At 39.6% G+C, this 14,410-nt stretch overlaps 2 protein-coding genes across 6 annotated transcripts; one reads left to right on the forward strand and one right to left on the reverse strand.

Annotated features, from left to right (window-relative positions):
* The first annotated feature begins 1,814 nt into the window (after positions 1-1,814).
* Positions 1,815-6,287, forward strand: saxo4 (stabilizer of axonemal microtubules 4). 5 transcript variants are annotated; one of them, XM_026253007.1, is made up of 12 exons: positions 1,815-1,881; positions 2,236-2,390; positions 3,018-3,135; positions 3,246-3,390; positions 3,502-3,565; positions 3,653-3,732; positions 3,902-3,967; positions 4,108-4,194; positions 4,288-4,368; positions 5,680-5,774; positions 6,016-6,117; positions 6,208-6,287. In XM_026253007.1, the coding sequence occupies exons 2-12, from the start codon at positions 2,279-2,281 to the stop codon at positions 6,245-6,247; spliced, it is 990 nt and encodes a 329-aa protein (XP_026108792.1). In that variant the 5' UTR covers positions 1,815-1,881; positions 2,236-2,278; the 3' UTR covers positions 6,248-6,287. The 5 variants fall into 5 exon arrangements, with proteins under 5 accessions (XP_026108792.1, XP_026108791.1, XP_026108793.1 ...); XM_026253006.1 differs by having other exon boundaries at positions 2,263-2,390; XM_026253008.1 differs by having other exon boundaries at positions 1,815-1,849.
* A 5,388-nt stretch (positions 6,288-11,675) lies between these two features.
* On the reverse strand, positions 11,676-13,475 carry LOC113080946 (leucine-rich repeat-containing protein 10B-like). The gene has a single exon (XM_026253011.1). The coding sequence runs from the start codon at positions 13,382-13,384 to the stop codon at positions 12,128-12,130; it is 1,257 nt and encodes a 418-aa protein (XP_026108796.1). The 5' UTR covers positions 13,385-13,475; the 3' UTR covers positions 11,676-12,127.
* Between the last annotated feature and the right edge of the window lie 935 nt (positions 13,476-14,410).

Here is a 14,410-nt window from a genome sequence, read left to right on the forward strand (position 1 = left end):
TGGTTAGGCTGGTCGTCACCCTAAGGGTGCACAAGTTTGTCCATCCACCCAGACATTTCTTGGAGTACAGTGGATTAAACCCATAGGGCACCTCCAGCTGGTGAACACTTACCTAGACACTCTAAAAAAAAAACCTCTATAACTTACCTGAACCTTACCTGCACTGATAAAAGCCAGCACCAAACTCCAGTGTAGTGCACCGTTCCGTATCCTGTTGCATGCCACAAAGATTAATCCATTTGAAGAGATGACTGCAGAAAAGGGAGATAGTTTTTGGTCATGGACACATCACCGCGCCGCTTGAGCAAACCCAACGTTGCCATTATTCGCAAGGGCAGTCATGCCTACATGCACCGCTCAATAAACGCCCTCGCCCGGCTCCCATGAGAGCGACAGGCCACCCTGCAGAAGCAATATTTCGCATTCGCTCTCTGGTAGATAGGAGCGACGACGCCCTGTCAGTGAAGGTGAACCAGAATTAATGTGGGAGACAGGTAGACAGCGGGGACGTGCTGATAGCCGCTGTAATGATGGATTTGACTTTATCTTTCCAGAGCGAAGAGTAATGTTAATGGGTGACGTGCTATAGCTGTACTCACAGCGGAGGCCATGGTGATTATGCAAATTACTTCAGCTGTGACATGGACAAGGCCACACAGACTGTATAGAGTTGTTAAGCACATCTGGGATCTGATAATAATATATAAGCGCACTCCCAACACTGTAAATATTTCATATATGTGCATCATGGGAGATTGAGCAAGATGATGATGATGTGAAACAAAGGGCTCGAAGTGACAAGACTCCTGGCACCCGTCCAGTGCTTCATTTGAATAGCACAACAGCGCCACCCGGTGCACAGTGCACACACACATCCACAATCTCCAAGAGCTGTGTGACTGAACTGTTCAAAAAAAGACTCGACATCTGTTAAAGTGACGTCAAACTGACGCTGGATAATATCTGATGACGTTCCCAATCTCAGGTAAATTCTCAAGAGGAATGAAAATGATTCAAGCAGTGATGAGTTTTGTCCAGCGCAGAAAATAAGTCTTGTTTGAAATCCATTTCAAATCATAATCATCATTCTTATTAATATTTTTAATATTAATTTGTGAACTAGGCTCCTATCCATAACTTATTTTACATATACATTTAAAAATGCATTTGTGATAACCACAAATTAACCATGGTTTTGCTACACTAACTATAGCCTAACAATGTTTTTTTATATATATATAAAATTGTGTGTATGTGTGTGTGTGTGTATATATATATATATATATATATATATATATATATATATATATATATATATATATATATATATATGTATGTATATTAAAATCATTGTTTGTTTTTTTTTGACTAACGTTACCATTTGTATAGCCAAAGGTTTACTACAAATCCCATGGTTTAAGTATGGGTAACGTTAGTGTTGCAAAACCATGGTTAATTCGTGGTGACCATACAGTAGTTTAATAATAATGTTTTTTGTTTTATTTGTAGTAAAACATTTGTTAATTTTTTGGTAAGGGTAGTCTGTATGTCATCAGTCGTTGTCTGAGGTTATTTTCGTTTTCGATTCGTAGACTACTAAAAAAGAAAAATCTCCCTTTCTACTTTGTAATGTCTCATACCTTTAATTCCACCAGATGAAGTTTTTTCCGAGAAATGTATTTAAACGTCCTGTTGTTGAACAGCAGTGTGATGTACTGTAAAGCCGTTACCTCACCTTCCCGCGTCGTGTCACACGCCTGTCACGTGACTAGCTCGCGCTGCCATTGTCCTGGTAACGGTTACCTGGTAACGATCGCGAGGATAAAAGAGCAACTCACTGCGCGCACAGGTATGTTGTTTGTTACGCGGAGGAGCGCGCAGGTAACAGACGAACCGTTCATGGCTAAAAACTTATTATGTGTTATTAAGTTATTTAAATCATACAATATTTTGTTGTTTCACTGTTGTTTCAAGTCCATCAAGTGCACTTTTAAATGACAACAAGTAAATAACAAGTAAATGAATGGCGATGAAATCTCTAGAACGACATTATGAATGTTTTATGCGCAGTAACGAGGCTTAGTGTTAATGTGACCCCAGTCAGAGACAGTATTGGAAAATGTTTGTTTATATCAAAGTGTAATTCTTCTATTGTGCATGGTACTTGAAATAAAATATCACATGATCAACCATACATTTGTCATCGTGTGTGTGTGTGTGTGTGTGTGTGTACAGTTGTCACGGTTCTGTATTTTGTTATAGGTAGTCACAGTCACAAATGGTTGGACCCTTGGGAGCAGTCAAACCTTTGGTGGGAATGGGCAGACCAGGGGGGCGTCCGGCTAACATCGGCCTAGACCAGTATTGCACCTCCTACAGACAATCTTACAGTGAGTATAGAATCATCAAACTGTACTTTTTTGTTTTGTTTTGTTCTTGTAGGATTATGGACATTGGCATGAGCAGACTGATACTGAAACCAGAGAATATCAGGCCATCAGCGTTAAAACAACAGCCTTTTTCTATGCCCCAATTTGAAAACATAAACAGCCATCCATTTTATCTACCACACATCATAATGTTTTGATTGCTTATTTTACTGGAAACATTCAAACCTCTAGACCAATGCAAGAATATTTATTTTCTTTATTATTTTCCCAACTTTTGTCTTTTGTTTTATTATGTATAATTTATTTGTTCTCCACAACTTGTCACTATGAACCACTGAATGGAAAAGAGCACTGTACGATTCTTCAAAACGTCTACTTTTGTATTCAACAGAAAACAATAAATACGGGTTTATATATATATATATATATATATATATATATTTATATATTTATTTATTTATTTATAATATAAATTATCATTTCGGTCAGCAAAAATAATTATTGCCTAATATATCTGTATTGGTGCATCCTGATTTCACCTTTAGAAATCCTGTAGAGATTTATTTGTGTATTGTTGTGGAATATAGGATGTTGAATTTTTCATGAGTTGTGTCCTCCTTTATCCAGGTAAGGAGTTATTCCAGTCATGTCTCGGTCATCATTTTGGGACGGGTTACTCTGCCAACCACCGTCCTGTTCTGTACTACAGCTCCAGCCTGGATCGCTATGATAATCCACAGTTTGGGTGAGACCCAGATTGTGTGTGTGTTCGAGATCACACACATTTTACACTCCAAAGCCTTTTTGCACCTCACTAAATCATTGTAGATGCATATACTTTCCCTTTTCTCGTAGTCTCTCATTGTTGGACAGTTTTGAGTCTCAAACGAAGCGTCATTACCAGCGTCTGGTTCTGCCCGACGGGACGGAGCCTTTGGCCTGCACAGGCTCCAGACACAGAGAGAGCGGATATTTGCAGCTCCAAGCTCAGCCAAGACCTGTGAGAGCCAAAGACACACACATAGAAATGCAGCAGGTTTCAAGGGCACTGTGCCATGTCACTTCACCCTGGCCTCATTGTGCTTTAACTTTCTCTCTCTCTGTGTCTTAGAGAGCAGCGTCCTGTCAGACTGAATATAAAGCCACTTACATTCCTCACCGCCTCAGAGTTTTGGGTAAGTGGTGTGGTTTAAAAATAATGCTTCTTTGTGGATTGATGTTGCATTCTCTAGGTGTTTCAGATCGGTGCGTTTGTGTTTTAGTTGGACCCATAGAAGATAGTGGATACACTAAGGAAGCCAGTCTACAGCCAAATACCTTCCTCCCCCAAAATATTAGCATGGTGTGTATGTGTGTGTAAACTCATTTTAATCCGCTGGCAAAGTCATTGTCAAGATGTTTTTTTAAACTGCACTGATCCATGCTGTAGTCATGATGAGAATCACATAATGAAATCCTTTTTCCAATGTTATGCTGACTCTCTGCTCTGATTGGGTAATGATGGTTGTCAGGATGACGCTCGCAGGACACAGGAAAGTGTGATGAAGACTGACTTCCTTCCCGGATGTTTCCTTCAGGTGGTCTCTCTGTTTCTCTTGTTCTCTGCTATTATTCTGTCCATCAACATCTTGACAATTTTTTTAGATGTGCGTTAGCTGGATGAGGTTTGTGGGCTATTTAATGTGTGTGTGTGTGTGTGTGTGTGTGTGTGTATTAGGGCAGTGAAGCACTACCAAAACTTGCCTCTCGTGCACTTCGGGAAACTGGATTTACAAGAGAAACCCAGAGGCCTCTGACCAGTTCAGTGAGTATCTCTCTCACTAGATAAACTCTGCAGTTAAGACTACAACAGCTTCTCCGATCAAGGATCAGGGTTCATTGGATGCTCTGCCCACAGGCCTCTGTGCAGGGTGGTGTTGGTAAAGACAGTGGACAGAAGACTAGAACTGCTGAAGCTAGATGGTCCATTGGGCCAATGGTAAATAAAACAAATATATTTTGTCCTCTAGATTTGTGTAATGGTGAAATCTGCACTTTTTTGTTTGGCTATGACTGTTCAAATAGATTTAAATAAACATCCAATATACATTTTACATATATGGAAGATTAGATTAGACCATTCAAAGATAGTTCGCCCAAAAACATCAATTCCATTTTCATTTATTCACCATTGTTTCAAATCCATATGACTTTGTCAATTTACTTCTTCTCCATGGCTTTTTCGATTCTTATCTATTCAAATATCTTATCTATTTATTTCTTTATATATTAGTATATATATGTATGTGTGTGAGTGTGTGTGTTTATATATATATATATATATATATATATATATATATATAGTCCTTGTGTTCACATGTGTTATAGACAACATATTAAATTTTTCTTCAAATATTACATGTGAATGCATTTTCTTGGACTGAAATATATAGAGGTCCAGATATTTTTTTTCAATTAAAAAAATATATATATTTATACATTTTACATTTATTTTCAAAAATATACAAAAGGAAATCTCAATATATTGATAGAAAATATTTTACATACATTATGAAAAGTATTTTAGAAAATAAATATTTTGTATTTTTTAATATATATATTTAAAATAATATTATGCTGTATGGGATATATAGTTCACCCAAAAATTTAAATTCTGTCATCATTTATTCACCCTCAAGCTGTTCCAAACATTTATGAGTTTCTTTCTTCAGCTAAAAAAAAACTGAATAATGTTAGTATCCAAACAGTTGCTGATCCCCATTGATTTCCATGGTATGGGAGAAAATACAATGGAAATCAATGGCAACTGTTTGTTTACCAACATTCTTCAAAATATGTTAATTTGTGAGTAAATTATGGGGAAATTAAAATTTTTGGTTTAATTATCCTTTACACATTAGTACCTACATGGTACATATTAGTACCTTTTGTAAGTGTACTGTCCCAGTGACAGCTTTTGTACTTTTTATTCTAATAGTGTAGGTTTGTAATTACAAGAGTGTGAGCTAAATCTGTAAATGAAACTGTCAATTAATTTCTCCTACAAGTAAAAAATGAGCTAAATGTGCTCTTCTTCCTAGAAAAGCCATTTAGAAGACAGTCTGTTCTGTGCCAGTTCCGATTTAATGTCACAAAAGCACTCAGAGATGACACGGCTCGCCTCAAACACACTTTGAACAGTCATCCACTCAAAAGACGACTGGAAGTCTGATATATTTTGGTGTGCCGCTGCTGCTTTAAGATGGATTTTTGGAATAGTGTAGTGTACTGGCTGTTCTGTATTCTACAGGGCTCATCAGGATTCGTCCTGAACGCCCCCAACATCACGAGCCTCTCACATACACCAGCCGACCAGCAACACTTCCTCACACACTACCAAAGCAAGTGAGTCACGTCTGTCTATCTCTGTGTCTGTTCCTGGTGTTTGACTGACAAAACTGATTGCTCATTCATTTGAACTGACTGTCTGTGCCTTGTAGACATGGGCATCTACTGCATTACATGGTTTTAAACCTGGAGGTTCAGTGTGTTCTGATTGGTTGCTGGGGGTATGAGTGTATCCTGATTGGTTAAAAAGAGTTATTAAGAAAAACCTGCATGGTTTTCGTCCTTATCATTGTTGCAGGTTTTGTGATAAATCATCAGTGATGCCGCAGAGATCAGAATGGCTGAGAGGAGGCATACAGAGACACAGAGAAAGCGGATACAGTGGACGAGACACAGATAGGTACACACATACACACCTCATGTGCTTGAATTCATGTACACCTGAACGCTTGTTAATAACATCCTCTGTTTGTTTCTCTCTTTCACACAGGTTTAATCTTAGTGGATTTAATGTCCTAGCTTCACAATAAACCTGAAATATTCATTTCAACATAATACTGGCAAACTCTGCTTGATCGTTTCTACTTGACATTTTCAGACAAAATTATATTGCTTTAATTTAGAGGTGTTGTCTGTGCATCATACTTAGGGTTAGCTATTTTAACAGACCCTTGACACTATTCAACTTTAATGCATTAAGCGGAGAATAATTAACATCAATCATTTTGAGCAAGTTGTGTAAAAACTATTGAGCAACATAATTATTGATGTAAGACTGAATGCAAGACCAGGAAGTGTTGCTTAACTGTGTTCAGCAGATTGTGTTGAAGAAAAATTCACGCTCTTACACAGATTGCAATGCATACACCAATACACACAGATATGCACAAATTATGTACACAAATTCCTAGCCATGCCGAGAAAGGAGTGGCACCAAATGAAAGCTCAGCTGGCTGGCATATGGTCACAGTTATGGTGCCTGCTTAAGTTGGTGTGTGTGTGTGTGTGTGTGTGTGTGTGTGTAAGCTTCTCTCTCTCATCTCAGGGCCAATGCTCACTCTCCCACACAGGCAGATCATTCATTATCCTTAATAATCCTTGCAAGAAAGGGAGAATAGGGACTGATTGAATAAAGGAACACTGGTCTTTTTACTTCATGCTTAACACTGAAAAAGTGACGCAAATGCTTGTCTATAAGTGCAGAGGTCTTGTTATTTTGCAGTAAATTGAGCAGTTTGAGCATTACCAATCAAGCATTAATTTTATTATTGTTCATACATGATTTGAAGCAAAAAACACTAAATATTTGATGTTTGATTCATCATTTGCAAAATATGGACATAAAGGACACCTTAAATTTGCATGGTATAAAGTAAAATAAATCTCATATTTACACAAGAGAGCCAATTATCAACCATTTAGAACTCCCTAGCAATGCACCAGCAACCACATAGCAACACCCTGGCACTGTGTTTGATATCGAATACTGTAGCTAATACGTTTAGTTGAAAAAATGCTTCTCAATTTGTTAAATAGTATGTTCTCTATGGTAGGAATGTTTGCAGTATGAATGTTTGTAGTCAGAATCTCAATGGAGAATTTTCACTTACTATTTTATGAATACTGTGAATTCCGACATACTACCTGAGATATTTTGGATGAAAACCGGGAGGCTTGTGACTGTCCCATTAACTGCCATGTAAAATACACTCTAAAGGTATGAAAAGTATGAAAGACATCATCAGAATAGTCAATCTGCCATCAGTGGTTCAATCTGAGTTTTATGAAGCGACAAGAATACTTTTTGTACATGAAGAAAACAAACTTTATTCAACAATTGATCTTCTCTGTGTCTCTCCGCATCACCACAGAACCATTTTGGAGAATATCCACTGAACGCAAGCAGCGTACGCTCTTCTGTCTGCTGCGCTGCACGGACGCGCTGTTTTCATTCAAATAAAAGCATAAAAACATGTAGAAAACGTATCCTTGTGGTACGGCTGAAACAGAAGTGCATACGCAGTTTGCGTTCAGTGGATGTTCTCCAAAATGGCGCTACGGTGATGCAGAGAGACACCGAGGAGACAAATTGTTGAATAAAGTTTAGTTTTCTTCATGTACAAAAAGTATTCTCGTCACTTCATAACATTACAGTTGAACCACTGATGGCGGATGTCTTTCATACTTTTCTGGACCTTGACAGTGCAATTTACTTGGCAGTCAATGGGACAGTCACAAGCTTCCCGGTTTTCATCCTTAATATCATAAATTGTGTTCTGAAGACGAATAAAGCTTTTACAGGTTTGGAACGACATGGGGGTAAGTGATTAATGACAAAATTTTCATTTGGGGGCAGAGTAACCCTTTAAGTAAATTTGAAAATCGAATTCTCACATTGCAGTTTTCTAGCCTTGCAATTACACTTTTAATGGCTTACAGCGTAAAACCAACCAACTGTAATATTCAACATGCAAACATGCTCTACTTGTGAGCAAAATCATATGCACTGGACAATGATGGCCCCTCCTGTCGCAATGGCTCGGATTACATTTCTAACACCAGATGACTTCTGCTGGGATCTGGCAGTGACAGAGAAATTACTGTGAGTGCCTGTTACAAGGCTATGAAGCTTCAAGCGCCGCAGAGGCGATCCAGTGTTCATTCACGGCTTGCTATGCAGCTGACCTTGGGAGAATGGCGTTAACATAAACTAGCAGTAAGCCGCTAAATGATTAAGCACAGAGACTATGTTCTCCCCTTCAGGCCTGGACTGTGTCAGAGCACTCAGCCACTCCGCAGATACTCGATACTTGCTGCCTGAGGATCCAGCGCTAACGGCTATGCCAAAATATCTTAGAGGGACTTATTCCTTCAGAGATGGCATATAATGAGCAGTCAAATTGAGATAAAAGAGTTTTTAGGCATAATCTGTGCTGTTTTTTATGTTTTTTATTGTTTTATTGACTGTCAGGCAAATTTGAAGTGTTATTCATTATGTCATGTAATAACACAAATGTATGGGGGCGAGTTCTGCACCAAAGTTTAATTCACCCAAATGTGAATATTCAGTGGTTAATTACTAACCCATAATGCTGTTCCAAACCCGTAAGTCCTTCGTTCATCTTTTGAACACAAATTCAGATATTTTTGATGAAATCCGAGAGCTCTGTGACCCTGCATAGACAGAAACACAACTAAAATGTTCCCATGCCCAGAAACTTAAAAAATAGTCTATGGGGCATCATTGGTTCAACCACAATTTTAAGAAGCTACAAGAATATTTTTTGTGTGCAAAAAAAAGAAAAATAACAATACAGAAATGATTTTCCGCCAAATCATGTCTTCCGCCATTAGCGAGAGTCCCTCTGCTCCTAAACAATGCATGTGCCTGGTGCTTTCATTTTTGGGTGAACTGTCCCCTTTAATACATGTTTCAATGTGTCAGATTGAATGTCTTCTTGAAGCAATTGTAATGGTGATTTCTGTTTTAGTAAACACAACAAAGAGTACGTTTTTATGAAAGGCAAGAGTCTGTTTACCTCAAAATAGCAACCATCAACCACTGTTTTTGATGTCTTCCACAGCTGAAAGAAATCACAGCTCTACCTGCCAGTGTCAACACAACCCATCCCACCAAAAGCAAATGTGCATGGCTCAGGTGTCTTTGAAACAGCCAAGTTTCACTATGCAAAGCATTCCTTTATTCTCATCTGCCAACTGCAAGTTCTTTTCCCTTTCTCAGAGTATGCACTTCATCTGAGATGCCTCAGTAACATACTGTAAGTATTTGACTGTTTGCCGATGTAAATGACAAATCTATTTGCAAATTGAAAAATTGCTTTTTTCGACACCTGATCTGTGCACATTTGTGTATGCGTGATGGGTCATGTTGATTCTGGCATGGAGATCTGGGATGATTTCTCGACTTTCTGTCAAAGGTTGAGCCAAAACACTTGTTTCAGATTCTTTGCAGCAGTAATGACAGACTCATAGCGTTACATAAATATTTTAACAGATGGGTGTTGACTCTTTCGGGGAGAGATGAGAAGTGACAGGAGATGGAGAGAGAGAGTTTAAACAGCACAATGATGGATGAAGGAAGAAAAGGGAAAGGAGGAGGAAAGGGCAATGAAAACACTTCTTGAGTAGAATGAGAGAGTTGGCAGATGTGACTGGAATAGAAAAATAGGTAAATATAAGACTGATATTGGAGGGAAAGAATGAACAATTGAGGAGCATGCAAATTAGAGGGAAGTGGATTCTCCAGATGTCCTCTGTAATTGAAAACAATTATTTCTTTCTTGAACTTTTGCATTTGGGAACAAAGAGTTTGAGAAATAATATGACTTTCTTCCGTAGAACACAGTAGGTGAATTTTTAAGATAATCCTTAATTATCAGAAAAGTGGTCCATATGATTCTTACATTGCAATTCTGAAGCCATACTGTACAACGGCTTTATGTGATGAACTTAGCAAAATCATTATTCAGTGAAAATATTTTATAACAAATAATCAATAAAGTCATCTACACTTCTTGCATTTCACTAATTCGCTTTGCATTGTGTCACATGGCTCGCCTGCAGTGTTAATTGGGTGTTAAACACTATTTTCATTTTTATACCATCACCCAACCCACAAACCTGCTGGATCCATTACAGTCTTTGTTCTTGGACCTCATTATTTACACATTAAGCACTGCTCTGTCTCAGTCTTTCTCCCAAAACATCACTGACTAAGTACCCGGGCCTTTTATGGATTGCACCCATTCACTCCCTGATGTTTCTCTTCTGTCTGCACGCCTCCACTCGACTTTCGCACATCGAGCCCTTTAAGAGAGAGAACGTTTACTTCTATCAGTGCTAACTTGGCTAGCTCTTCCCATCTGTCTCAGATCACGTCAATGCTGTTCCACAGCCATACAGCTAGGATTCTTGGTGGAAACTCACTTAATTCAGAACTTAATTGGCCTTTTAGAGACATGAGTGTTTCTAGATTATAGTTTCGATTTTTCCTGGTCAGGGCTGGGATTTGGAAATATATTTTGAATACTTTCAAAGTTTTTCTGGTGACATTATGAATATGACTGGTATTTATTTATTTTTATTCATTTGTGTAAATCAGTTTTAGTAAATCACTTAAAAATACTAAACTTCTGTCTTGTTATGGGCTAAAAAACATGGACATGTCATTTTTCTTGCTATATTACCTAGTCAGCACGTATTAGATCGTCGTAGTCAGCACTGGTATTAGATCTTCTCTGAGTACGACAAGACATGAATCATTGAAACGTTTGGCAAACTCATTGGTTATTTAATAAGAGAATATTTGGTTTCACCAACACACATCGCTGCAATTGCAGCATCAAGTTTCTTATAACAGTGCACTCATGTCAGGGTAGATTTCCAGACACACTTACACAAACTCACAAACAAAAATGCCTGAGCCCTGCTCTTAATTAGAAATACACAGCACACTGTAATGTAGTTTTGATGCATGAAAAAGTTTCGCAGTTTCACAGGCCTTCACAGTTGATTTTTTTTTTTTTTTTTTTTTTTTTACAAATGACAAGTCTTAAAATCATTAAACCGTGTAAGTTTTGAAGTGAGTCCTGTGTTTGAAGATTGCAGTAATGGATGGCAAACAATAAATAACTTCTAACAATAGCAACACTCACTTATACTTCTGTGAAAAACTTTTGCTTATTTGCATATTCATAGGGTTTTTGAGTGATGCTGTTTTATAACTTAAGCTGTATTTTATAATTGTGTAACTCATTTTCATGTTTTTTTTTTTTTTTTGTGGCATCATTAACTCACCCTAAAGTAATTTCAAACCTGTATTCCTTTATAAAGAGTGTAAATGAAAATTTATTTTACAATGTATTTTGTCTTTACAATGAAAATCAATGGGGACCATTGTAGTTCTGGATCCCATTGACTTTCATTGTGTTAGGGAAAAACCGTTCATTAAAATATCTTATTTTGTGTTTCACGCAGTATTTAACAACATGAGAATGAGCAAATTATATCAGATTTAACATTTTTGGGTATAACATTTCTTTTTAAAAACTTGACCTTTCATTCAAATTTCCAACCAATCAGACATAATTTAATGTTAATGTTAGCAGATGCTTTTTATTAGAGCGACTTGAAGTCGCTTTAATAACCCCATAAAGTATCATGGGGTTACTAAAGGACCATTTTCTGGGCTCCAATAACTCATTGTTACTCTCCAGTTCACCCTTGGGATTGAACCTGCAACCCTTGCAGTAACACCTCAGATGCTTAAAGCAGAAGTGTGTAGCATCTGCATAAATGAATTAATGACTGTTGGTTGCTAAACAATCTGCAATTCTGTTTGCAGAAATTACACACTTCAGATATAATAATTAGACTAACAGGTGCAAGTATCAAGGTTGTTCTTGCTCCTCCCCTTCATATTCATAGTCCATTTCAGCTCTCTCATACTCTAACTCCGCCCCCTCGTAGCCTTCATACACCTCCCCCTCGTAGATTAGCTCCTCCCTTTCATATTCCAGACCATCATCATCATAACCAAGCTCCGCCTCCTCAAACGCCACACCTTGTCTCTCAGACTCCGCCCCTTCATCATTATTTTGTGGTTCGTTCTCATCCCCAGTTGGGGTTGTTGATGGATCCGGCTCATTTATTTCCTTCCCCTTAGCAGCTGCCAAGTTAAGGGCGGAGTTCATCCGGAGTTTCTTGAGTATTCCGTGAATGACCGGACTTGCTGCTGCCGCCGCCGCAGCCGCCGCCTCCTCTGCTTCTTTTTCCGCTCGTTCTTTTGCCTCTCTCCTTCTCTCTCTAGCCTGCAACACCTCCTCAGCCCCCTCCCCGACGATAAGCACCTCCTCCCCTACACGCGGTGGCTCCTTCACAGGGTTGTGGTCATAGGAGAAGAGTCGCAGCGCCGGTAGATGATGCAAGTTTGGGAACTCTGATATCCGATTGCGGTCCATGTCCAAAATCTCCAGCTGCTCCATCTTGAGGAGCACTCGCGGAAACTCCTGAAAGCGGTTACCGTACAGCCAGAGCCCTCTCAGGGACTCCATGCGGCATAGGTCCGAGGGAAGGGTGCGCAGGCGGTTGTCCCCAATCTGCAGTGAGCGCAAATTGGGAAGGTCGTACAACTGCTTGGGGAATCGCTGGAAGTAGTTGCTCTCCACCCAGAGGCAACGTAAGTTCTGCAGGTTGCTCACTTCCGGTGGGAGGCTCACCAGCCGGTTGCTTCCCAGGTAAAGACACGTGAGATTAGTCAACTTGCACACCGAGAGAGGAACGTCATCAAGTTTATTGAAGTCGAGCGCCAGGGTACGCAAACCCTGCAGCCGCGTGATACCCTTAGGAATGTTGCGGAGACGGTTTCCACAGACGTAGAGCTTCTCCAAGTACTCCAGATCTAGGACTTGACGAGGAAGGCGACGGAACTTGTAGTAGCTCAGATCCAACACCGGATCTCCACTCGCCAAGAGATCGTCTACTCCAAGCGGCAGCTCCTCGTCCTCCAGGACCTCCTCTTCTTCTTCTTCTTCTTCTTTTTCAGCCGCTTCCTCCTCTTCCTCACCTTCATCTCCCTTCTCTTTAACCTTTTTCTCCTTTTCCTCTCCTCCTTCGTCCTGGGCCTCTTTTTGGGATGAGTTGCCCATACCCTCGGCCGGCTAGCCCGGCGCTTGTCTGTGTGTGTCGTGAGAGAGTGTTTCAGGACGGGGTAAGAGGGTGAGGCGGTCTGTGGGGCTGGCCCCCCTCCCCGTGTCAGTTTCACTCAGTAGGATTGACCCGGCAGTGACAGAGCCAGCACAGCGACACATGATGCCCTAACTATAGGCGGCTTCCCCTCAGTCCGAGTACAACGAGGTCCAACGTCAGCAAACACGGCAGTGATACCAGCAAGGAGCCATATTCTGAGTGTTTGTGTGGATTGCTTTAATTAAAATACTATATGCTATAGAACAGATAATAATAATAATAGTAATAGTAATAATAGTAATAGTAGTAGTAATAATAGTAGTAGTAGTAGTTGTAAAAATAAGTATAACTGTAACAGGAAGAAAGTTTAATTTTGTCTCTGTAATGTAAACTCAAAGTTAACAGATGAGTGTCAAAGTAGATGCCAATGTTCGTATATTAATTTCTACATACCGTGCACAGCTAATTAGTTATTTTTTAAATTATATTAAAGTATATAGTTTGTTAAAAGCATTAAATGACTCACATTACAGTCAGAAACTAAGCGTTTCGGTCTGTTTGTGTGAACCGTGGTGCTGAGCGTCTCTCTCTCTCTCTCTGCCGACACACACAGCTCTTGTCCGGTTGCCCGGTCTGTGGATCCCGGTCTCTCTTTGACCTGGCCGGCGGCAATGTGAACCGAACTGATGATAGCAAGCTGTAACTCCGCTTTGCGTGCTCCTAAATCGGGACAAAATCCTCTGAGACGTCAGTTAAAGTTTCCAGAAGCGCTCGACTCGATGTCTGTATCTTTACAACGTTGTGCGTTGAGTTGCTGACTCGCGTTTCTCTCTCTCTCTCTTTCTCTGGAGTGTGGAGTTTGCGTAAAGCGTTGCTATGGACCGTCTCTCTCCCCTAGCAACCGAAACAGGGACATGAGAGTAACACACGATTGTCACGTGGTTCAACGGAGAGAGGGAGAGAGAGATAGAGAGAGAGAGAGAGAG

Source organism: Carassius auratus, unplaced genomic scaffold (genome assembly GCF_003368295.1).
Source record: "Carassius auratus strain Wakin unplaced genomic scaffold, ASM336829v1 scaf_tig00032597, whole genome shotgun sequence".
NCBI classification, from domain to species: domain Eukaryota; kingdom Metazoa; phylum Chordata; class Actinopteri; order Cypriniformes; family Cyprinidae; genus Carassius; species Carassius auratus.

Coding starts and splice junctions, on each gene's coding strand:
- saxo4 (XM_026253007.1), top strand. CDS start 2,279: ATGGTTGGACCCTTGGGAGCAGTCAAACCTTTGGTGGGAATGGGCAGA. Junction 2,391..3,017: donor CTCCTACAGACAATCTTACA/GTGAGTATAGAA, acceptor TCCTTTATCCAG/GTAAGGAGTTATTCCAGTCA. Junction 5,775..6,015: donor CTCACACACTACCAAAGCAA/GTGAGTCACGTC, acceptor TCATTGTTGCAG/GTTTTGTGATAAATCATCAG.
- LOC113080946 (XM_026253011.1), bottom strand. CDS start 13,384: ATGGGCAACTCATCCCAAAAAGAGGCCCAGGACGAAGGAGGAGAGGAA.